The 24,625-nt window shown below is 38.9% G+C and overlaps 1 protein-coding gene across 2 annotated transcripts; it reads right to left on the bottom strand.

Moving 5' to 3' along the window:
- Window positions 1-8,890: 8,890 nt before the first annotated feature.
- Window positions 8,891-19,722, bottom strand: LOC122087182 (phosphatidylinositol:ceramide inositolphosphotransferase-like). 2 transcript variants are annotated; one of them, XM_042656225.1, is made up of 13 exons: window positions 19,567-19,722; window positions 18,611-19,445; window positions 18,359-18,448; window positions 17,295-17,381; window positions 17,112-17,180; window positions 10,835-10,915; window positions 10,560-10,631; window positions 10,341-10,401; window positions 10,099-10,201; window positions 9,841-9,936; window positions 9,711-9,757; window positions 9,290-9,417; window positions 8,891-9,182 (listed from the first exon to the last, which is right to left on the bottom strand). In XM_042656225.1, the coding sequence occupies exons 2-13, from the start codon at window positions 18,641-18,643 to the stop codon at window positions 9,099-9,101; spliced, it is 951 nt and encodes a 316-aa protein (XP_042512159.1). In that variant the 5' UTR covers window positions 18,644-19,445; window positions 19,567-19,722; the 3' UTR covers window positions 8,891-9,098. The 2 variants fall into 2 exon arrangements, with proteins under 2 accessions (XP_042512159.1, XP_042512158.1); XM_042656224.1 differs by having other exon boundaries at window positions 18,611-19,710.
- Window positions 19,723-24,625: the final 4,903 nt, after the last annotated feature.

The following is a 24,625-nucleotide window of genomic DNA, read 5'->3' as shown; positions in this document are numbered from 1 at the left end:
TGGGCAGAACACTGATTTGTTTTAGAAGAGATGAAAAGAAAACATATTCATTTTGGTTGGAAGAGGAATTGGCTGAGGCCTCTGACTGGGAGCTCTGTGATTTTCCTTTTTATGTTTCTGTTAGTGATTATAGGGCATGGAAGATTTTCATCCAATGCCGATGTAACTTCCCAACATCAATCGAAGGTTTCATATAGGAAGTCTGCAACCGACAGCCAACTGTTAAAGCACTGAGTTGTCCTCCCTGCAAGTATCATTCCATCGTGACCATCAAGAAGGCTGATCAGTCTAAAGAGAATGGAATTCCAAAATCGTACCACCCCTCTTTTGTCCTGCTATCAAGCATCATTCACCACAAAATGGGGGATAAAAATCCTCTGCAATTCCCATTTCATACAATTCTGTACAATACCACCTGCAAAAGGTCGACACGTGGACAATTTGAAATAGATGGCTCAGATGCTTTGTTGACGGAAGCTCCACCAAAACCGGTTAGAGGCAAATGAACCGATCTGTCCAATGAATCAAGCCAGACCGGTTCAACTCTCCTGCTGGAAGCCACTCGCACGACACCATGTCTCTCACCCCTCTCTCTGTCTCTGCTGACGAAGGGGAAACTCCCGCTGGATCACCCCTCTCTCCCTTCCGTGTAAACAGCCACAGAACAAGAGGCGTTTCCAATTTCATATCTCCGACTCAGAAACCTCTTCTTCTTCTTCTTCCTCTTCCTCATCCTCATCAGTTTAGGGTTTCATTTTTCTCTCTCCCTCTCTCTCTCTCGGCAATTTCTGGTGCTTAGATCTTTGTTTGCTTCTCTTCTCTGGTTGTTATTATATGGCAGTTAGCTCTTCGGGTCATGAGGTATCCAACCTCTGTCTGGGGAAGCCAGCATTGAGGTCGTATCGATCTCTGCTGCCGTCGACGAAGCTTTATCGGCATTGAAAAAGTCTGAAGAGAGCTATCTGAGCGTTTGGAGTTGTGATCACTCATCTAATGAGAAACCAGATTTTGATGATTGTCGATGCATTGGCAAGGTTTGCATGGTGGATGTTATTTGCTATCTCTATGAGGAAGAGAACCTCTCTTGTCCATCATCTGCGCTTAAATTTCTATGGTTCTTCCCAAGACTTTTGGTCTTGTGAGGCATGCAGAGCCGCACTCAAGGTTCGAATTTTGAGATTTTTTTTCTCGCAGAGAGAGCAAAAAACAAAACCGTAAACTGAGGAGGAAGAAGAAGAAGAAGAAGAAGAAGAAGAAGAAGAAGAAGAAGAAGAAGAAGAAGAGAGGTTTCGGAGTCAGAAAGATGAAACTGGAAATGGTCCAGTTTGATCCGTTGGACGGATCGGTTCGCTTACCTCAAACCAGTTTTGGTGGAGCTTCAATCAACAAAGCATCTTAGCCGTCTATTTCAAATTATCCACGTGTCGACCTCTGCAGGAGGTATTGTACATAATTGTATGAGATGGGAATTTCAGGCGATTTTTATCCCAAAATGGGTCAATGCACCAACACCGAGCCCGTCCAACGAAAGAAAGATGGCCATGCCCACATGGAGTGTGAGCTCACCTGCAAGCATTGACGAGGGAGCGATTGAAGACTATGAAAGCATCGGTGGTTAAGGTGGAAGCTATGGGTGCTGCGTTCTCGTTCTAGGTTCAAACATAGTAAAAGAGGAGAAAACATAGAAAAAGAAGTGAAGACGATGAGAAGTGGCTTTTTTGTTCGTGTTTAGTTTTAGGGTTAACAGAGTAATTTTCATTTATAAACTAATGGTGTTAGACTTTAGGGGTACATTTGGCATTTTTAAAAATTTATGGTGGTATCTCATATAAAGTTTCAAAAGAGAGGTGGTACAATATAATTTTCAAAAAAAAACATAAATACATTTTTTTATGGGGTAAAATCTGAGTAAATTCACTTACCTTCAACCTCTAAAAAGAAGAAAAAAAAAAAGAAAAAGATTTAAGGATAAAGACATTTGTATACTCAATCCAATTATAGAGAATTGTCCCCATTTTTAAGGATTTCCTTGTTTTGGAATAACTAGATTCTTGGAAATATTCTCTTAAAAAAGTAATGAACCTTTAGTCATTACATTATTTTGAGACTATTTAGCAAGTGCTTTTGTGCATGCACATGAACTGCATTCCCTCACAAGAAACTCTTCTTATTTCTTTAATAATATACTCTTGAAATTTGAAACCAATTTTACTTATGTTCTTTATATATTTTAAAGAGAGTCAAGTTGATATGCAAATATGGTCACAAGTTTTAATATGTCAACGTTACCAAAAAAAGGCTTTAATATGTTAAAACTAAACTTAATACCTTTTGATATACCAATAAAATTGAACCTAAATTCTTGGTGATCCTTAAAAAAATAACTAATAAGAGAGATAAATGACTCATTAAGGCAAATTTTATTCTAAATGACTCATTAAGGCAAATTTTATTCTTTTAAGATTATTTTACATTGCTAAGTATGAATATTCGAAGAATTTGTTATGGACAATGCTGATAATTTAGTATGTAATTTAATGAATCTATTGTTTATATATATATATATATATTTAATGAATCTATTTGGGTTTATGTAGATAACAAAAGTATATGCATTTTAATATATGAATATATTAACTTGGGGAAAGATAATTTACGGAATTAGGCATCAGTTATTGATCTATGAATTGATGGATGTATAGGGCTTCATCGTAGTGGTCATTGTTTAAACTATTTGCCTTAGGTATTCTTTTCTCGTCTCCATCTTTAAAAATGCAATATATTGCATGCTTTTTAAAAGTCAAACATAGACAAGTTATTTACAAATAATTCACAAGATCACTAGGTAAGATTCATGGAGTCAAGGAGAGATCTCTAAAAAAAAAAAAGGAGGGATGGGGGGGGAGAGTCAATGCTCAGTCGTACTCCCTAATGCCTAGACATATGGTCACGTGAAAAGATCACATTATCCCCCTATGTGGATGCTCTTGCATTGACCGAAGCATTGGTGTAGGGGGCCATGTGACCTGGTAGCAATTTCTTCCCATATTATTATTGTTAATGAGAGGGTTTCCCATGTACCAGAGCACTAATTATGGTGTTTGGAAAGCCCGGGTTACGAATTATAGAATAGAGGTGGGGGTTTTAGGAGAGAGAATAGGTGAGACCCACCCATTTTGCATCTTGGAAACTCACGTGTCAAGGAATCAGCACACGAGTGACATGCATATCCTTTTCCCTTATTATTAATAGGCAAAAGGTTTTATGCATAGCTGTGTACACATATGGTCATTCCTTTAACTGTTGGATGGGAGATGCATTATTATACTTCCACCCACAGCCTTAGACCAACTGTTGAAAGGCATGACCGCGTATATATACGGCCGTGCAAAAAAACTGAAAACTGGGCTGATATGTTCTCCAAACTTAGACTGGAACTGAAAATTGGGCTTAAAAATGTTTTGAAACCTGAAACTTAATTGTTCTTCACTAGACTGACTTGGGCCTTGGAAGAGTCCATTTAAGCCCACAAAATGAAACAACCAGTTGGACCTTTACTACATTTTAGATCAATAGATCTACGAATAGGCTTTCCATTTTCATAAAAAGTGGCCATGTGGGCCCATATTCTTTGAAAACAGGATTGTGGGAAATTCCTTGGGAGATTCATTTTCAAAAACTACTTAATTATCCTGAATTCTAGTCCAAGGCTCTGGAATTTCTTAGGAGTAAGTTTGGTTGTAAGGAAAATTAAAAGGAAAAAAGTGAAAAAGCTTCAAATCTTAGAAAAAAAAAAAAACTTCTTTACTCATTACTTAACATGATTCTAAAGAACGATATGATTTCCTCGCGTGAATGCCTTCATATAAAATTGGGTTTAATTAAGTCAAAATTTGGGACCGATGAGGGTGTAATTATGAGACCTACCCCCTTGAGAGGCCATGGGTCAAGAGGGCCCTTATTGATATGGATATGTGATGAGAAAGTGGATGAAAAAATGGGGGATGTGGACCATAGACATGCCATGCCACTTTCCATGATGAAAAAAAGATGAACAGCATTGCTCCCATTTCCGAGCAGCTAGCAGTGTGGTGTGACTTGGTTTGGGTTGGGAGCTGTCCCCCTTTATTGAATTAAACTTTTCCAGCTTAACTTAGCTTGCAACAGCAACCCTTTTCCCCTACAGTTCCAGATGGTTCATTACAATAATCCTCTCACAGATAAAACATGGACCTCCTTCATTTCCATCTAAGCAAGAACCCCTACTCCGCCTCCCTTCCACACATACAGAGACAATGCACCTTAGTTTGCAGTTTTTTTTTTTGGTAGAACCTTAGTTTGCAGTTTTTGTTGCATAGTATGTCTTTATATTATCTTTCTAATTTTTTAAGGGAGAGGGTTGAGTACATCGCAGACCATGACAAACTAGTGGGATGTATCAATTCGAGGACCATGTGGATATAAGAGAATAAGAGTCTTCTTCAATGGAGATGAGAGAAAATGACACATGGTCTGGGATGTATCAATTTCTTTTCTTTTTTTAATTAGTTCTTTTGTATGCAGGAAGGAGAGAGAGAGAGAGAGAGAGAGAGAGAGAATAGAATTATACTGTACACAAGGAAATGAAAGAGAGCGGAGGTGCCGCTATTCATTATTTTTAGGGTAATTTATAATTCCACCCCCTAGAGAATGCCATTATTAGAGAGACACCACTACATAATACCAAATTATACTCAGACCTTTTGCTGTCAGTCATTGTTAAGTGAAGAGTTGAAATAACTATTGTAACATTTTGACTGAACATATGTCCAATTGGACTTTTGCCCCCTTTCGCTCCTTTGCCATGTTCTAACCCAAGAACGAACTGGTCCATCACCGGCATCAGAAGGCTGTACAACAAGGATCTCCTCTCTAGCTCCTCTTCGATTGTGGGCATCAGTTTCTTCCCCCCTCCTGATGTTTTCAATTTTGGTGTCTTCATGTTTCTCGTCAAGCTTCGGTTAGTTTCAAGATTCAAATTTCCGAACTCCGACGTTCTAATAGGAGAACGGATTTGTTGCTCGTACGATCACCTAGTTGTATGAGTCAGCGACCAACACCTATCCTTTTTTTTTCTTGTATACCCCTCTTTATCTTTGTAATGGTAGAAAATGGGACACGTGTTGGTCGCTGACTCGTTCGACCAGGTGATCGTACGAGCAGTGGATTCTCTCTTATAATAGTAGATCTGAGGTCTCCACTCGATGATTTTTTGCATTTTCCGAGGAAGTTTCTGAATTTTGTAACATGCGGTTCCTTTTGAAGAATAGCTTATTGATTCTAAGCGCCTCTCTACCCCCTTGTTGCTCTTGAGTCTTATCTGAAATCACACTTCTAAGTTTTCGAGTATTTTTTTGTTTTTCTTCTCCTCCTTCTGAGGCGAGCTTGTGCATTGTGAACATTTTGAGTCCTTGCATTTTTCAATCTGTGTGACTTCCAACTCCGTTTCAGATTGTGGAACTGTTTCTACTGTCATAATTTTCTAACTCGTCTTTCTCAATTTCGCATTTCATTTTGACATTGGAAGTTCAAATTACTAAGGGTAATTCACAGAGTTCCAATAGCACGACGCATTGAATGATGAAAATTTTCATATTTCCCTAAATCCAAAAGTAACACATGGCAGACAACATATGTTTTGGAGTGGTGGTAGGGGAGGCGACATGGGGTTTAAGAGGCAGCCCTAAATGCCGGCCTCCATGAAATTGGCTAGTGTCAGATATCTATCTGGAGGACGGATTTTGGGAGTAGTAGCAACGGTCGTCACAATCGTACGGCGCTGCTGAGTTGAGTGTGGAGGAGAAACAGAGGAGGAGGGGTTGGGTTTGGAAGCAGCGCAACACCGAGAGTTGTCAGGGGCGACGATGGTGCTTGGAGGGTCACCTTTATAGAGGTGAAGAGTGAGATCTCCGACAGAGGAGGAGTAATCAGGGGAGTTAAGGGAGACTCAAAGAAAAGAAGAAAACGAAAGAATTAAGAGAGAGATATATATTAGAAGTTATATTAGGTACTTCACATTTTATAAGGGTATTTTGGTATTTAAAAAAATATATATTAGCTGACATCAGCATATAAGGTATATTCCGTAACAGCGATTGACGGCAGAGGGTCTGAGTATAATTTGGTATTATACAAGGGGTGTCTTTTTAATAGTGGCATTCTCTAGGGGGTGGCTCTGTAAATTACCTTTATTTTTTTTAAGGGAAAGGTTTGACCGTGGAAATGAAACACCTCTCTCTCTCTCTCTCTCTCTCTCACCCACCCAATGTACCATACAGCCTCTCACTTAAATTTAATTTACTATTTTCTCTCTTTTCCCAGGCCATGTGAGCTTGGATTCGACTCTTCTCCTGAGTACCCATCGCCAAGGTCAGATCGGTCCATAGTTACTTGGGCAAACACCATGTGTCCGGGCGAAGATCCAACATTTTCAAAAGAGGCATGACGAATGAGCGTTGAGAATTGTCGGATTCTCGCCTGGACATGTGGTGCTCGCCCAGATAACTATGGGCAAGACTTGGGTGATGGAAGCTCAAGAGAGGAGCAGGATCCTGTGAGCTTTCATGTGGATGATATTGTTTTTTGACTATTGGTGAGGCATAGAGGATTCTCCCCTACATGGATGACCAGGGGAACCCTCTCTCTCTTATTATTAATTCTTGGGTGATTTACATCAACCTCCCCTAGCATTTGCCGATATTACATTCTTCCCATTAAAAAAAAAAAACCCAGATATCCGCTGATAGGGGAAGTCAAGGTCTGAACTGGTTTTCAAGTATTGATTGGGATCCTGAGATGGAAGCTTGAGCGTAAAGGAAGTAAGAAAGGAAGCTGAGAGTGTAGAGTGAGAGTGTAGAGCTTATTAAGTAGCTGATCTAATCGCTGATAAGGAAAGGAGGAGGATTTGTTATTCTTGTAACTCTGGGGTGTCTCTGGGTTTGATGGATCCAAAGCTTGAGCTCTGGGTGAAAAGTAGAGAAAAGCAGGGAGAAAGTAAAGAAAGAAGAGATCGAAAACATAGAAGAATTTGGAGGAAAAAAGATAAAGCAGAAACAGAGTGTGTGATAATGGGCATAGGGTATTTATGGAGAAGAGAAGAGAGGAGAAGATTAGAATATAGAGAAGGGTGAAAGGAAGGAAGAATTTCTGGTTTATGGGGATAGTAGTGTATCTACAGATATCCAGAAATTTATTCAGTTGATTTGGAGAAGTGTTTTGAAAAGCAAATATCTCAATTAAAATAGAGTGGGATTTGTTCAAGATTTTGCGTGATACTGACAAACAACCACCACACAATGCACCTCAAAACAAGTAGGCATGTACATACAAAGACCCACACTCACCCACACCCACATATACCTTCCTCCCTTACACACTGTCTTTCATTCTCTCTAACTCATTCTGTTCCCCTGCCTGTCAATCTCTCTCTATGCTTCGCTGGTATTCGAGCTTAAACAAATCGATCTGGGTCAATCTCTATTTCGTATTTCTGTTTTTAAATTGAAGAGCACGCTACGGTGTAAAAGAAGAAAAAGAAGAAGAGAAGGAGGGGTAAAATCGTTTTTTTCATTTCAAAAACTAACACCTCCCACGATGTTAATTTGCATGGGTTTAAATATAATAAACAGAATTTTAAGAGAAAAGATGCAATATAGACAAATGTCAGGAGAGATGGATGTAAATCACCCTTAACCCTTCTATAGTTTTTTGTTTTTTGTTTTTTTTGTTCTCACTACCCAGTGGATCTTTGATTCTTTAGCGTCTTTTTCGTTTTTGAATAATCCTCTTTCACAAGTAGGTATAGGTCCTTAATAGCGTTGACAAAGAACAGCCCGGTAAAAGACTGATTTTTTTTAATATCTTATTATTATTATTATTATTATTATTATAATAATAATAATAATAATAACATATTCATTAGTTTGACAAGCTACCCTTCCTCTTGATCTGAAGCTACAATAACAAGAAAAGGGAAGCAAGAGAGGAGGAAGAGGGTGGGGAGAGGGGCGCTGCCAGGTGACACAAGGTGAAAACCTATGGGCAAGACACCAATCAATTGAGCAAACAGTTCTCTTCCTCCCAGTGATTTAGTAATTGGTCTCTACCGATACCACTCCTATATCAATCCAGATCAGTGGTACGACCATTAGCATAATGGCCTGTTAATGCCAATCTCAAAAATAAATAAATAAATCAGAAGGGAGAAAGATCTTTGAAAGGCAACATAACCCTTACACCAATGCAAGTGCCAATCAAAACATGCTTAAAAGCATAAGCAAAGGTAAAATTTCCACTTTCATGTAGGGTGAGGCAATCATTCCACCCCCATTGTGACGGATATAGGTGCCACACAGAATTTCAGGCTTCTTTTCCTCAGAAAAAAAAAAATGGTAAGAGAGGTATTGGATCAGCTGACACCGATATGAATCAATCCTATACCGATTCCTCCAACCATGCTTCCTTCAGTCCTGCTCTGATTAAAGACTCCTTTGGGTCTTCAAAAAGATGGGCATCCTGCATCCAGGATTCCATATGTTTCCCAAATTGGGAGGAAGAGTGTATCGACGCGCAATCGCTCCAACTTGGCATACTGGGAGTCTGGGAGTAAAAGAGTTTTATTATCAGGAACCTGACCACCCTCGACACTCTTCCTTAACGTTTGAACCACGGGTGTAAACCTCATCAGAAGTGGAGATCCTTATTGATGATGGACCGTGAAGAGAAAATTTACAAACCAAAATGAAGTAGTATCCAAATCCTCATCTCACCTTTGTTTCAAGGGGAAGGGAAGGGAAGGGTGAAGATTGAATGGTATAAACATGCATAAACGAAGCAAAACCCTAGAGAAAAATTGGCATCATACAGGGTGATAATTGGATGGTATAACCATGAATCAAGGAAGCATAATTGAAGCAAAATTAACAAAAACTCAACCTTCCATTTCCACTAGAATACAGATCAAAGTCTACCACCTCATCTAAACCAGTCCACCCAAGTTGAGATTGCATGGTTTTAAATATCAGTCCTGATAACAGCAGCCGACTCGGCTCAGTAAACCACTATTTACCATTCATAGCCGAATCTGCATGATGGATTGCATTCCCATCTTCTAAATTCTTGCCATTGACCTGTGTTCTCTGTCTCTGCACCAACAGAATTCACCAATGTTTGTGTCAGCAACAAGGGGTGTTGGGTTGGTAAGAAATGGAAGCGAGGAAGGACGGAAGAAGTGTTTATAGATCCATCATACCCAATCTGCAGAATCCCCAGAGTTTCCATTCAAGAGGATGTGGTGATCTTCTTTAGTTTTGCCTGCCTTGTCTTTACCACTCAGCGGAAGCAAGGGAGATGATGATGCATTGGTCCTATCAGGGAGTTCTGCATGGATGAAACCAACCAATTAACTAAAAATAAACTTCACAACTTTTGGGGTGGGGTTAACTAAATCTTAGCATTCCAAAGTTGAACTATTCATTTGTGTTCTGCAACCCCACCCACCAAAAAAAAAAAAAAAAAGGTTTAACTATTCATAAAAGGGATCCAAACATGTCAATGAAAAAATCTTAGAAGAATTTAATGTTTAACTACCCATTTAAAAAACAGATCAATGCCTCACTATTAGGGTGTAAGCCAAGAGATGATCAAAGCAACAGAAGTTGTCAAATGTTCACCTGGCAATTTCTTATCCACGAAGAAAACCACCAGATTTACAGTATACCTGCAGGTATATCAAAATGATCAAAATAAAGAATGAACAAGTAATATTTTTCCAAGAACAGGAGTAAGGATAAGGCTTTAAACCATGCAACAACAATGTCAACTGTGTAATGCTTGCGAGATGCTATGATCAAGAGGCTCTGAATTACAGCAATCAACCAAGCAAGTTGCTTGATGCTCCTGAAATCATGTATCAATATAATACCACCAGAATTAAGAGGGGGGGAAACATGCACGAAATCAATGCCAAATATCAGTTCTTTTATACAGCAATACTCAGTAACAGAATTGTTGATGTGGTAAAGTAATAACTAAATGTAACACAAAATAACAGGAATGTACCTCCGTGACCCATATTTATGATACGTGCGCACAAAGACTAAACTAAAGATCATGTGAGATGAAAAGATCAAATCACCACAACCATAGAATACACCCCGAGGAACTGCATTAAGATGAAATGAAATATAAAACATTCATTTTTCAAGAGTGAGCCAGAATCAAAACTTTCCCATAGGATAATATTCGATATATATATATATATATATAGAGAGAGAGAGAGAGAGAGAGAATAATTTACTTACAATTAATTAAAAGCACCTCGAGTACACTGCCTGGACGTGGCAGACTGGCAAACTTCGAGCCCTACAAATAGCAGCAGGAAGAACCAAATATAAGAAATTACTGTGACTAGAGCTAGTATGCAAAGAATATAAAATCAAATCAGAACTCTACCAAAGCCCCAGCTATGACCTGTCCAACACAAAAAGTGCAACATATCCTGTGTTGTAACAAAATTTTACCTCGCGGCAGTGATAATTTGGACCAGGAAGCTGAGTAGAATAAAAAGTGACAATTCGGAGAATTTGAGAGGCCTGCATGAAAAACACATATAGATAAGCAATTATTATTCCCTTTCCATTGATGTTGGAAATCATGAAAGCAAAACATATTGTTCCCAATGCATGAAAAGTAGGAAGAGCTAAGGAGCTTACAAAACACATAGAATGGAAGACCTAATAAGCAACCCGAAACAATAAATCATAATTATGATGCAAGTTATATAAAGTGAACTTACAACTAGAAACGCCAAGACCCTGCACCACAGCAGAACTGTGTGGAATCTTCTACTCTGAAAAAAGAAAGGATAAAAAGTCCACTGCAACCAAATATACGGATATTAGGACAGACAAGTTCTGAAGTAAAACCAAATTCCTGCATTAGAATAATTACTACATATAAAGGCAAATAAGTAAAGCCAGCAATATGAAAGAATCTAGAAGACAATTTTCAATCTGAAATTAAATGTTTCATGCTAGTTAAAACAAATAGAATAGCATCCACAGCTTGATTTACAAACCAAGCCAAATTTTGAAACATACTGACATTTAAGTATAGTACATACTGACAGCAAAAGGCAGTTTTCTCTCACTGTCTCACCCCCCCCCCTCCCCCACAACCCAAAAAGAAAAAAAGTTAGGGAGAAGGAGAAATGGCGCTAAAGAACAAGCTATGATTTGAATCATAAAATTTCAGAAAAAGAACTAAAACATTAAAAGGACTACAGAATAAAGAAAATGCAACGTAGAAACCGGGTCACAGAAACCCTTCTGGGTTTGCTTATAGGCCCACCCAATTATCACATGGCTCAACAATTGGAAGGAATGGAAAAATTGTAAATGACGAGACCAGAATTACAAAGGCTTGATTAAGAAAACAAAGAGGAAAAGCACACAAAGGGAATTATAATTATTGTGTAGGGACGGACTAGGAATAAACAAAAATATAGGACAAAACTGGATTAAGTAAAGAAGGAGGGGCAAAAGAGGAAATCAACCTTTTAAAGATAATAACATGGGGTTGGAGGGTTGTCTTCAACCTCCCGACTCTGAACTACGGTAGAAAACCAGCAGAAGATTGAGATGAAGAACTCCTCCGTTGAAGCACAACTGAGTCTGAAATTTTGAGGCTAGGATTGTATCCTCGAGCTCTCTTGAATGCACATCATTATTATCAGCCCAAGTACTAAAGAGAAGAAAGGTATTTGACGTCTAAAACCACCACTGACGGAGGAGGGCAAGTCTGATCTGAAGTTGGTTCTGCAACTCACTAATACAGAAAGATTTGGGGATGGACTCCACAATTAGTGTTGCCATAGGGTATGTATTAGAATCCAAGACTTGAGGCTCATAGAGAAACCTGTGAGAGATCAAAGTCCCTTGCGGTACCAACAGTAATGCCAGAACAGAGCATAAAGGAAGCAAGCAGGAAAGGAAAAAGGAATGGTGGTATTGCAGGGGAAAGAGTGAGAAGGAGAAATGAGAGATCATACAGAAGAAAGGGGGGGGGGTTCAAACACGCACTGGCCACAAAGGTACTCAAACAGAATCATATCATTTTATTCTTAAAATCTATCTGTATCATTGGTCACAAGCCAATATGTAAAGAAAACTCCAAACAAGAAAGAGAAATTAACTCAACTAAGGAAACTACTACCTCTCTAGTAGCTATTTCCGACCAAATAAAAGAAAATAAATAAAGATTACATACCATCCTAACAAAGAAAATAAATATCTAATTTGTCCTACCATACCAAAGACCCAAATTGGACCCGGTTCATCTCCATCTTGATTCCCAAACAGGTTCGGCCTGGTCCAAAGAACTGCAACTGCATCAAAATGACTAACGGCAAGCATGGTATTTATCCCACAAATTTTGCCGTGTAACTGGTATCCATAACCACCACAAGTACCATATTGGAATAACAAGTCTCAATGTGAGCCTAAAATAGGGCCAACCTTTCCTACGTCAACTTTTAAGCCAGAATCGAAAAGGTTATAAAATTCTTCTTCACTCTCTCTACCCCATTCTTCCCCTTTTTTCCTTTTCCATAGAAGAAAAATGATTATAAAAAAAGAAAGTGGTCTAGATACTGCTATTATATCAAGGAAGTCCAGTAATAGAAATGGATCAATCAGATTATTCAAAGAAATGAAGAAAATACATCAAGTAGGATGGCAGTGTCGTGGGTAAACGTTTATAACTGGATGATGCGACCACGGGATCGAAAACCCCAATTCGGGTCGCTATGCGCCCACCAGAGTATTAAAGAAGGATGGCAATTTGTAAATAAACTGAAGTTTTCAAAGGAGGGTGGCAATTTGGTAAAAAAATAGAATCTTGAAGGGTTATATAGGGGTTAGATTACAAGGGGGTTTCTTATTTACAGAACAGGGACAGACTTGGAAGTAGAAGACCAAAAAAGGAAGAATAATGCACCAAATATGCAGGTTGCTGCACCAAATATGCAGGTTGCTGCACCAAATATGCAGGTTGCTGCACCAAATGCTAGTGGTTGTTTCTTGTTGTAAGTGAATGCAACGAAAATATCAGGAAATAACGCTCTGGTTTGCTCTTCAAAAACAAATTTTGGCCTTGTTTTTAGCCATCATCTCCTAATTTTTTTTTCTATGAAAGGAAAGTATTTAAAGGACATAAGTGGATCAGAGATAAAGGTTGGGGTAATATCAATAAGAAGACAAAAATGGTTGAAAACTCCTAAAAGTATTGAAGAGTGAGGGAGTGGTGGGGATCATCTCCCATCTCCAGCCGAAACAGTGAGGTGGATAACCAGTGGGATTTCAAAGGAGTGAACTCCTTCGGTAGATCTTTGTTGGCTCTGAAATTTTGAAAGGAGTTTGACAAGGAGGTTTAATAAATGCACACCAACAGCAACCTGAATATAGGGGAGAGGAGACCAGTTCAAGCTCTCCAATGGCTACCATGCGGTAGTAGCAGGGCGAATCTGAAGTCTGAGAAGATAAATCACGTCAGAGGTCAAATGACGGGAGAGACTCTAGGGTTTAAGTCACATATGACGGGTAGTCACACCCAAAATATCTAAGAAATAGAAGAGGAGGTGAGGGAGATCGAATATCTCTCTCTACCTGTAGTCTGATAGCAGCAAAGGAAGATAGTGGATATGGGAGATTTAGCGAAAGGAGTGGGATCGACGACCAATGTGACTGCTGGTCATAGGTGTTGCAGGAACAGGGTAAGGTAACAGAAAAAATTTAGACAAGAGCAAAGAAGGAAGAGAACGGGGAAAAACGAGTAAGGAAAAAGAGAAGAAATGGAGGAGGGGACAGTAAATTAGAACTCAATTTTTCATTCTTCAATCTCTTCATTGCATTAGATTGCTTACATATATAAAGATAAAAAGAAATAAAGTTTCCTAATCAAACTCTAAATTAAAATAGAAGAAATATCAGATCCTATATTTTAGTTGCTACTAATGTATCTAACTTCCAACCAAAATAAAACAGAATAAATAAAACAAAAGACTAAAATATCAACCAAATTTATGCATAAATATCCTACTAAACCCAAATCATATTCGGGCCCAGTTCTCGATCTGGGGTTTCAAACTTGTTCGGGACGATCCACAGAAGCACTACTGCATCACTGGGTAGCTGTTCTTACAATTCCACAGGGCAGTGTATTTGTTTGCAGTCCATAGTGAAGTGGTTGAAGCATAATGCATATGAATGCATTGATATCCTACTATCAAGTTATTAAATAGAAGACCATAAAGAATAGATAATCCAGTAATGCATACTCATGGGACACCATCCCACAATCGCAGATATGTCAAGAAGGTATATGGTCTTAGGTTGGTTTACCACCCAAACTATTTTGATGGCAAAAAAAAGGCTACCAATGTTTGGCCAAAGGACTAATAAAGACTGGCCACAATTTACACAATATTTCACGTATTGTTTTGTCAAGGGAAGCAAAAGAAAAAACTCTTACAAGCTGCTGGAAAATATTTTGACAGCAACAATTCTATAATGGGACAATATGCTTTCATCTAAAATACTATCAAAGCCTCTAGGACAACCCAGAAAACAGTATGTTTTGCTTACACTACATGCCATTAGGATAAAAGGAAAAATTTAAGCTGCAAAATAGTAAATATGGACCCAGTTTCTATGCACGAACATGTCATGCCATTCAGGGCTTGGACCAGAAAACCTAAGCCTGCACAAAATTTTCAGGGCTTGGGCTTGGGTACGAGTGGAAAACCTCGACCCAAGGTTAGGCTGGGCTGGGTTAGGGACGGGTTGGATCCAGCCAGGCCAAGCTCAATTTACTAAATACAAATATATTGCCTACATATGCATGGCTATTGTTCCTAGGTGATACCTTGACATGAGGTACTTGACATCTATGAATTATGTGTATAAAAAGAAAGGGGGATGGAAGAAAGGATAACTGTGGGTATAAACCCAGAAGCCAATTCATAATTCAATCTTTCCCAAATTATCTCCCATGATATTTGTGATAAAACATAAATCTCAACGAAAAGTCTAATTCACAAGGCTCTAATAGGACTTAAAATGGCTCAAATAGTTCCACAAGAAAGACCTGTCCATTTCACATATTATTGCGCTTGATTTAACACATTTATTGACGCTATAATTAAAGTTTCAATTCATTTCAATGTACTTTTGTCCATCAAACCATATCTCACCCATGCTTCTCTGTTTTTTCTATTCAATAATTTGATTTGGTTTAAAGATAAGCCTTAAACATGTCAAGTAAAAAACTTGTCCAGAGATCAATGAATGACAGCATTGAGCTCTAGATCTTCAGAGACCATGCCAAGGCATAAAGGATTAAAGGTAGTTACGACAGAAGAAAGACAAAAAATAAGATACAGGTTTAAAAACGAAGAAAAAGATCATAAAAAATTATACATATCCAGTATTTTCAATCTTCTATCAATAAGAGCTTCAAATTTAGAAGTAGTTATCCGTTCGAACAAAATAGCACACACATGTATGGTGTGCATGTGCATGTGTGTGTCAGAGAGAGAGTGAGAGTTTTAATAATCGCTTAATAAATATGTAACAGAGAATAGGTGAATAACTTAAAAGACCTGCAGAATCGCCTCCAAACCCCCACCCAAAAAAAAAAAAAAATGATAGCACCAATTCATTGCTTTTTTATAGGAAAGTGGCTGAACAGTAGTCCCCAAGATATTTCCCTAACTAAATATACATTTGGGGCCCGTTTCTTTAGATGAGAGTTGGAGGTGGAAATGTTGTCAGTATGGGACTCAAATGTTACATCTTTCCCACCCCAACAGTGTTTGGTTAGTTTGGGAAAGAATTTTTTTTTCTCCGAACAGCTTCTCATGGTAAGAGATCCATTCCCTCATCCTCTGGGGACTTAGATTACCTTATAGAAACAACCCATAATAAAGATAATCATAAGTAGATGGAGATGTGAAGATGGAGATGTTCAAGATACCAAGAGTTTCTCTTGAGTGCATCAATTTTTTCAGTCGCATTGATGTCTTGATCGCCACCACTGTTGGTGGAAGCAAGCAGAATCATATATCCACCGGAGCTGTCGGTGCCAACAGCCTCGGCGAAGGTACAATTGATGACGATGGCGGTATAGACGCAATCGTACCCCTAATTGGGAAGAATCTTGCAACCGACGGTGGAAATGGTTTTGTTATCGGATAGCTCAGAGACCCATAGGCATTGGTATTGAGGCTTCCCGTAGACATGGAGGGGCTTGGATGCGAGACCGACAACGGCAGAGGTGTTGAGGCCACCCCCATAAGTACCCATCTGGAGGAAAGAGTAAGCAACAACTCCATATGGGTTTCGCTATTGTCGAAAGAAAGAAAAAAAAAAAAAAAAACCAAGAAACAAACAACAGAATCATAGTGTCAGATCCAAACTGCTAAGCTCTTCCCTAATTTCCTTCTCTGTTTTAGTACCTGGGTTCGTTCTCCTTCTCCTTCCCCTTTGCCCTGTTTTCATTTCTCCCTAGAAAGCGAAATCAGAGTGTGATACTGTGATTAGAAGTAAATATTAGGAAAGTAACCCAGAGGATGAGGGTCGTCTCTCTCATTCGCTCATTCCGAACCCCGTAAACCATGAAACAATAGATCCCCTCCGACCTTTGCTGTCTGAAACCAATCCTCCTTCCATAGTTTCCTTCAACTTTCCTAAAAGAGTCCCACCAAATCGATGGGACTTTGAGAGAGCTGGGGCAGAGAAAACAGCGAGTAGACAAAAAATCTGACAATTATGAAATTGTCTGCTCCAAATCCCACCCCTCAGAACCGAACAACCTAAACTCCCCATGGGGTGGAATAGTTCATACAACTATCCCACCCCTTAAATCCCACTCCAGAAAATCTCCTCTAAACAAACGGGCCCTTAAGGAGACACTTGGAAACTGTAATCAAATCACAATAAAAATCAACTTCTTATGCATAAAAAAGTAAAACTTACGTAAATAAAAGGGGAAGAAAATAAGGGGAGAAAGTATACCAAGAAAAAGCTAAGAAAGATGAAGGTGAACACAGCCTCACTGATGTAGGCTTTCTCTTGCCCGAGTTCCTAAAATGGCACAAGTGCAATAAAGCAAATCCACTAGTGGGGTCAGTAAATGCACAGAGAAAGACCAAAAGTGAATTAGATAGATCAGAAACAAACAAATAAACTCAGACTCACCGGAAGAAGAAAGAAACCAACATCCTGGAGTATCGGCCCTGGTCGATGAAAATAATGAACTCCTCGAGCAGCTAATCCATGGATATACTGTGGACAGAAGCAGAGTAATGACACAAACCTCCAAAATTACCATTTTATACATCCGAAGCAAAAAAATAATAATAATAATAATAAGGAAAAACATTAAAAAAAAATAAAGTAGGTCTTAAAAGTTTCATGAATTTTCTTGTCCTTCTTTTAATCCAAGTGGCTGAATCAATGATTACATAACGCACGGAAAATCCAAGTAGCTGAATCAATGTTTACATAATCCACAGAAACCGCGTAAACAGAAATACATAAATTCAGAACCAAAACTAAGAAATGTTAAACCAGATTGAGTTCTGCTTTAGGGAACAATAAGTTCAAGGAGTTAAAATTAAGTAACTCTACCAACATTACAGAATTTCATGTTTCACACATCCACAGAGAAAGTAGAGACACAACTAATCAAAACCTTTCTTTCAAGTCTCAATAGAGACCAAGAAAACTGAAACTTCTCATACTGGGCAAGCATTTCAGGCCTAACGCTAAATTCTACGAAAAGTTGCTCTTGTTAGCTCATAAATATATTTTTTTTCTTAATTTTGTGACCACTACAAGATCTAATCATATCCAAGAAGAAATAAGGGATTGAACTAGAACTAGTAAAAAGTACAACGAACCAAATAGGTGACCTTTTCCCCCTGCTTTGAATGGGTAATTGATAAAAGCTGGCCAACTCGTCCTCCCTCATCGTCTTTTGTCAAGGGGGCACTAAACGGCATCCCACTGAAATGAAATATACAATATTGACAACGAGACTTGCTCATTCTTTTACTTAGTTGAGGCCAATCTTATTGGACAAAAAACTGACACTATATCCCCGATATTTCTAAGTCTCTGTGTCTCCTAGAACAGCCTTTTATCACAGAATCTGCACTCTCCAGCATCCACGGAAAACGAAAATCCTATGTATTAGCTCTCGCTCGGCAAATGAGTCTAGCATCTAAACGAAATAAGTAATTAAAAGGAAGGTAATAAACCTGGAAAATTATTCCGGCAAGAAGAAGCTTCCACTTCTCGGCAAGGAGACTGAGTTCTACCTTCGTCTCCATGCAAATCCTCCGCCATAACTGCTCAAAGAAACAAGGACAACGGATCAATCAGAAAGCACAGAATAGAGCGCAAGCAAAGTTAAGCAGACACGGGGAGGCAGAGGGGAAAAAAGAAACTGAAGAAGAAAGAAAAAGGGTGAGGGAGATTAAAGGAGAGAAAAAAAGTAGCAGAAAATGAACCTTTGGGGCTTCGCGAGCAACGTAATACGTCATTTTTTAATCTGGAAACCAGTGCCATATTACTTCACAACCTGACGGTTAAGGTCGACATGATTCATATATAGAGAATTCAAAAGTCAAGTCACAACATCTCCTCCGCAGGATCCCGCCAATTCAACAAATAACCAATTCTGCTGGGAATCAAATCCCCAACCGCTATTCCTTTTTTTCTTGGAAGGAATCTCAAAAATTAAACCCCTCAGATCGCTCAGGGTCACAAACTCCGGCGAATGGCCGCTCGTCCAACCCAACCAGTTCCGACGAATCAAATTGCTAAACACAATCGGAATGAAAACAACCGATTAAATTCGAAGCTTTCCAAAATCGACAACTCCGATCCCGCCGCAACTGGCATCAACAAGCAGTTTCAAACCAGAAAAGTGCAGTAATCAATACAAGATGGGCCCAAGGACGACCTTCAACGCCAGCAGACTGGACAAGCTTGTAGAAGAATCAATTCACTGCCTATCTTTATATCTCACGTTCCCTCTTCTTCAACGGATAAAAATACCCCCTTCTCTTTTCCACCTAGGCTGCTTGAACACGGATTTAACACGGACAGGCGGCTGAGAAGTACGAAAAAGTTAAAATATCGCCGCCACTTCACCCCTTTAGGAAAAGACGAGCAAATAAGGATTAGGTTAACCCAGGTTCGTTAGTAAGTCAAGCTGAACAAATGCCTCGACAACCCAACAGCGGAAATGTTTGCGTTCCAGCAAGGGCAAAAGGATCAAAATCGCGACCCTCGGCGGAATATAAGGAAGCTCTGCCTGGAATTTGTTCCCCGGCGCCGTACCTGATTAAAACAGGTGGAGATTCCTGTGAGAATCCTTGTTATTCTTAGGGCTTTCGGATCAAAACATGGTGAGAGACTTCTTGCAAGGTCAATCAGAGAAGAGAAGCAGCTAGGCTTTTACCGGATAGAAGCGCAACTCCGGCGGGCTCTCCGGTTCACGTCGAAATCGATTTCGCGCGATTTCGAGGATCACCCTTTTCCAGTTCGAGCCTCTTCTCCCTCTCCGTTTAGTTTTGCCCTTTTTAGTTGCAGAACCAGAGGGTATATAATATATTGTCCGAATTCTGAAGGGTAAAAGATGGCAAATTTCTCTTCTTCTTTTTTTAATTATTTTACTAAAATGGGCGGTGATGTAGGAAGAATGTTAGGGTGTTAGCAGGTGATAACAAACCATAATGCACATTAGTTAGATTGGGATGACGAGGGCATTTACGTCAAAACGTTATAGGAACATAGTTTTCGCCCCGTTTTAATTTGACGTCGTTACTTGTTTCTCAACTTTTGAAACCACCATCCGAACCAGTCAAACCGAGTGAACCCGAACAAATATGGGTCATACCGATTTTTTATATCAGGCTGGCTTTGAAGTATAACGAAACGGTTGAAAAGTGGACAGCAGTGGACCAGTCGAATTAACCGGTCAAAACCAAAATCGGGCCAAACCTGATAAAAAGATACAAAATGAATAAAAAAATGAACCGGATATAACCTAATATCAAATTGATAAAACCCTATGAGAAAAAAATAAATAAATAAATAAACCAAAAGCAAAGCACCCTCAAATCGAAACCCAACCTTCGTTTATTGGGCTTGCTTCAGTTTGATCCAATCCTAAACAAAGATCAATTCAACCCAATCAATACCGAACTGAACTGACCATTTGACATCTATAAAACCATATTTTAATTAGTGGAAACAGAGGGATTTCAGTAGCAATAGACCTAAAGCAGGTCAAAACCAAAGAATCATTTGAATTCCCTAAGCTTCCATCATATGCCACTTCTTCAAACAACAAAGGAATTGTTCACCCCAAAACATCTCCCCACACCCATAGAGATAACTCTTTATACGGTATACCTTGTTTCCTTAAAATTTTTTGTTTGAAAAAAGGTTGAGAAAAACGAACGTTACATGATCAGATCACATGACTACCACATCTAGATATAGAAGGATGCAAAACTATTGATTCACCGTCATAAAATAAAAAATTTCATACATGTCGGTGTCCTTGTGCACACTTTCATTCGCCTTGTGCAATCTCTTACCAAAATTTTTTTTGTTACCTATCGACTAGAGAGGGAACACCTTAGTCTAGAGCCAACCGATGAGACATTATTAAGTTAATCTAATGTCCTCTACTAAGCATCCAAGAGTTATCATGAATCCTATTTTTTTTCATTAGAAAAAAAAAATTCTACTTTTTTTAATGTAATAGAAAGTTATCTTTCTATTTCATTTATGGGAAGGGATTCTATATTTGACCATTCTCTCTTCATCATCGTAGCATGGCAGCTCCCCGTGTGTCCCTACAATAAAACTTCAAATCCTTTCCCACCAAAAAAAAAAAAAATCAAATCCTTTGCAATAAGCAAGCACCCAATTCGGGATTCCAATAGTAATTGTGTATTGGCGGTGTCCGAACCCTCTTTATTCAACTCCATTTTGGAAGGTGAGACCACAGCGATGTTGGAGGCCCTTTCTTTAGGTTTTGATGATGTCATGGTGGAGTCCGACAGTAAAGAGTCTATTTTCCATATTCACAATGGAAAATGCCTCAACCCCTCTAGTAATTCAGCCATTGATCTTGGATATCTTGCATATCTCTTTCTATTTTCGTGAGTGTAGGTTCTCTTATATTGCTAGGGAGTCCAATCAAGTAGCGGACATCTTAGCCAGGAAGGCCGTGTTTAGTTCGTGTATGACAATATGACCACATTCCACTCTGTATCTTGTGGAGAGATGTAATTTCCTCAACCCCACGTGCCCTACATGAGATGAATAAATTCTTACTTACCGAAAAAAAAAAAAAAAGAGCAAGCACCCAATTCATTTGGATTTTGGACCATTAATTTGTTTGTTTGTCTTCATTTTCTTCATTAAAATTTTCATCTTTCACCATCGGAGGTAATCAAAATAGACAATGAGAGAAAGGTAAGAGGAAAATGGAACAAAATTAATTCATGATGAAAGCAACCGAACTGAAATCAAATCAGCACAAAAGTTGGTGAACCCCCCCTCTCTCCCCCACCCTGTTGGAGCTTTTGAATTAGGTTACAACGGTGGGATCTTCCTAGGTGCAAACCTCGAATTCTCACCCCTTCCCCTGTATCACTCCATCCACAAATAGCACTTCTTGGTGATCAACGCCACCGTCCACGGCGAGGCTCAACTGAAATACCGGGTTCTTCTACCCTAAAATTTTAGATAACCAAATGACCTTGGCCCAAGTAAAATACCCTTCGGCCCACATGGACCACGGAAACCAAGAGCGTGTACATCTATAAAATCACGGCCCTTTCGTGGAAAGAGTGTCGGGAAGTCAAGATCTCTGTTTCGTGAGACTTAAAACCTTTTACTGGTCTCGTTTCAAATTTTAATGGGAATCTCAATACTTCTTTGTCTTTCTTTCCTTGCCTTCTCAAAAGGAGCAAAAGTAGAATTCCAACAAAAAGGAGTTTTAAAAGAAATCAAAATGATAAAGGAAAAAGCGAAAATTAATGATGGCCGTTCAAAAAGGACTTTTCTCTTTTGACATAAAAACATAGACCGTTCAAATGGTGACGCCTACCCTCGACATCAAGAAATCAAATAACCTCCCCGCCTCCCCCCACTTGCCGCGAAGACCAACTGGTTGGTGTTCAACGGACGCCATTACAAAGTCTGACCCACTTAAAATTCAAGCGTCACTTGTGCGGTCAAGGAGGGTTTGGAGATTGGGGTGACTTTTTCATTTCCTTTCTCGGCCTTCTAGGCTTCCAGATAAGAATTTTTTTGGGTCGAACTTTCCAGCTAAGATCAATTAGGTGTGCAAAAACAAACTTTCTTCCTCACATCTTTTGTTTTTTTACCCTTTAAGAGATCCTTTGGAAGCTCTGACTAGTTTTCTTCAAAGGCGGCCATGAGAGAGTTCAGAAATTAATCAACCAGGTGAAGAACACTCTAGCTACTGCAAATCTACAACTACGAAACCAATGTAATGGGATTTTGTAAGCAAAGAATGGATCAATTGTTGCAACAATCAGATTCTTGGAGCGGAAGGCAATAAAGAAATGACATTTTTATTGAAGAATTTAGTGTGATGCGTGATGAGGCTGCAACAGCGATTCTAGCGTAGGCCATTAGAGTATTAGTTTCAGCTTCAATATTAGTTGTGGTGAAGAAGATGAAGAAACGGGAGACCGTGGAAGACGATGTGCAATATCGGGGAGGAGATGCCGGCTACTAACTTTCCACCAGTGAAGATTTTAGAAGATGCCGGTGTTCACAGCTCTACTGGAAAAGGGTGGGGCAGAGGGTTTTGGACAGGGTAGTGGGCGCGAGAGTTTTAGGGAGGAAGGTGGGTTAGGTAGGTGGTGGCGCAGAGAAATGGTGGGGGGAGATGCTGGATAGAGGCCGCGTAGTAGGATGTCACCACATGTGATTGGTAGGAGGAGAGATAGACAGCCATTGCCTTATTTTAGTTTGTCGTAACAAACCTGTGATTAATTTATAGTGGTCCATCAAGTAGACAAGTGGCACTTTATCATAATCATTCAATCTCTTTGCATGTTCCATGCATTGTCTTTGCTTGAAACTTTCATGTAGCCAGGCCCATTCAATTGGGATAAGTTTTGATTATTGTTGTTGTTGAGAGACTTTTACTTAGAATGATTTAAATAAATATAGGAAAATAAGTGAGTTATATAATGGTTTGAGAGTATAGGACAAGGATGGTTGATTCCGATTCTCTCTCTTCTTCTTCTCTCTCTCTGCCCCTTGCCTTTTCTCTTTTTTATTTATTTTTTGGTGGGGGTTGGTTAGAAATAAAGGTTATTTATTGAAATGTGATTCGCATAAGGTGTAAGAATTACATAAGTCATATAACCAAGGGGAGTCTAACAAACACAAGACATGGCCATTTACCTAGGGAGTCAGTGATGCTATTAATTAATTTCCCTAAAAATGTGGAAAAAGGACAATCCTCAGAGGAAGTCCCATCCTAGCATCCTAATAAGGGAGTTAGTGACCTTATTAATCTCCCTGGGAATGTGGCAAAATGAACAATCCCTAAAGAAAGTCCTAAGGTATCTTATATCATGAAAGGGTGGAGGAAGGATGACTATTATTGAGCCAGGACACTAACTCCTCCTTGTCACTTTCAGTGATCAAGTGGAGAGTTTGATTGAAATTAGTTGAATTATTGATTTAAAAAATCGATCAATTGTCATTTTCAACGATCAAACTTTCCACTACTTTAGTGTGGAAGGTTCGAGAAGGATGGCTACCGTTGAATCTCATTCCAATTGGATTTAAGTTAGTTGAAATCATTTAAAATCCTATAAATACAACCGGATACAAGAGAAAAATATCACAAATTCTATAAGTTTTTGGAGTCTTTTATCCAACAAATCTTTTAGGGTTCAAATTGTATGCAGTGACGATCTTATTACAAGATGTCGGTTTCATTGATTTTTGTTATTTCACATACTAAGAGTAGGGGAAAAAATTGAAGAGAAAAAATAATTCAACCATGTGTTTTTTTTCTTCTTAATGGGTAGAAGACCGTAGATCACAATACCCATGCCAAGCTCATCCATGTATACCCATCCAATTAATTTTTCATCTTTAATAAGAAAAGAAAAATTGCATTAGAAAAGACCCACGGTCACAATATGCAGAATTTCAAAATATGTAGAATTTCTTACTTTTCGTGGAGGATTAGATCTAGTAACAAGGGGTCTATGGTTAACCGATATTGCACACCATTATTTAGCTATTGCAATTCTTTTTTTGATAGTGGGGCACATGTTTAAGTCCAACTGGGGCATTGGTCATGAACCGTTTACCTGTAACTATTCAATATCCTAATGAAAAATTGATCACATCGGAGAATTTCTGTGGTCAAATCCACTTTATATTTTATAAAGAGGATATGATTTGTTTTAACGTAACCTTCCATTTTGGCCTATTTTGAGAATCAT

The sequence above is a fragment of the Macadamia integrifolia genome, chromosome 8 (assembly GCF_013358625.1).
Source record: "Macadamia integrifolia cultivar HAES 741 chromosome 8, SCU_Mint_v3, whole genome shotgun sequence".
Classification (NCBI taxonomy): Eukaryota; Viridiplantae; Streptophyta; class Magnoliopsida; order Proteales; family Proteaceae; genus Macadamia; species Macadamia integrifolia.
The sequence above is the reverse complement of the archived record's forward strand: the minus strand, read 5'-3'. Positions and strand labels throughout refer to the sequence as shown.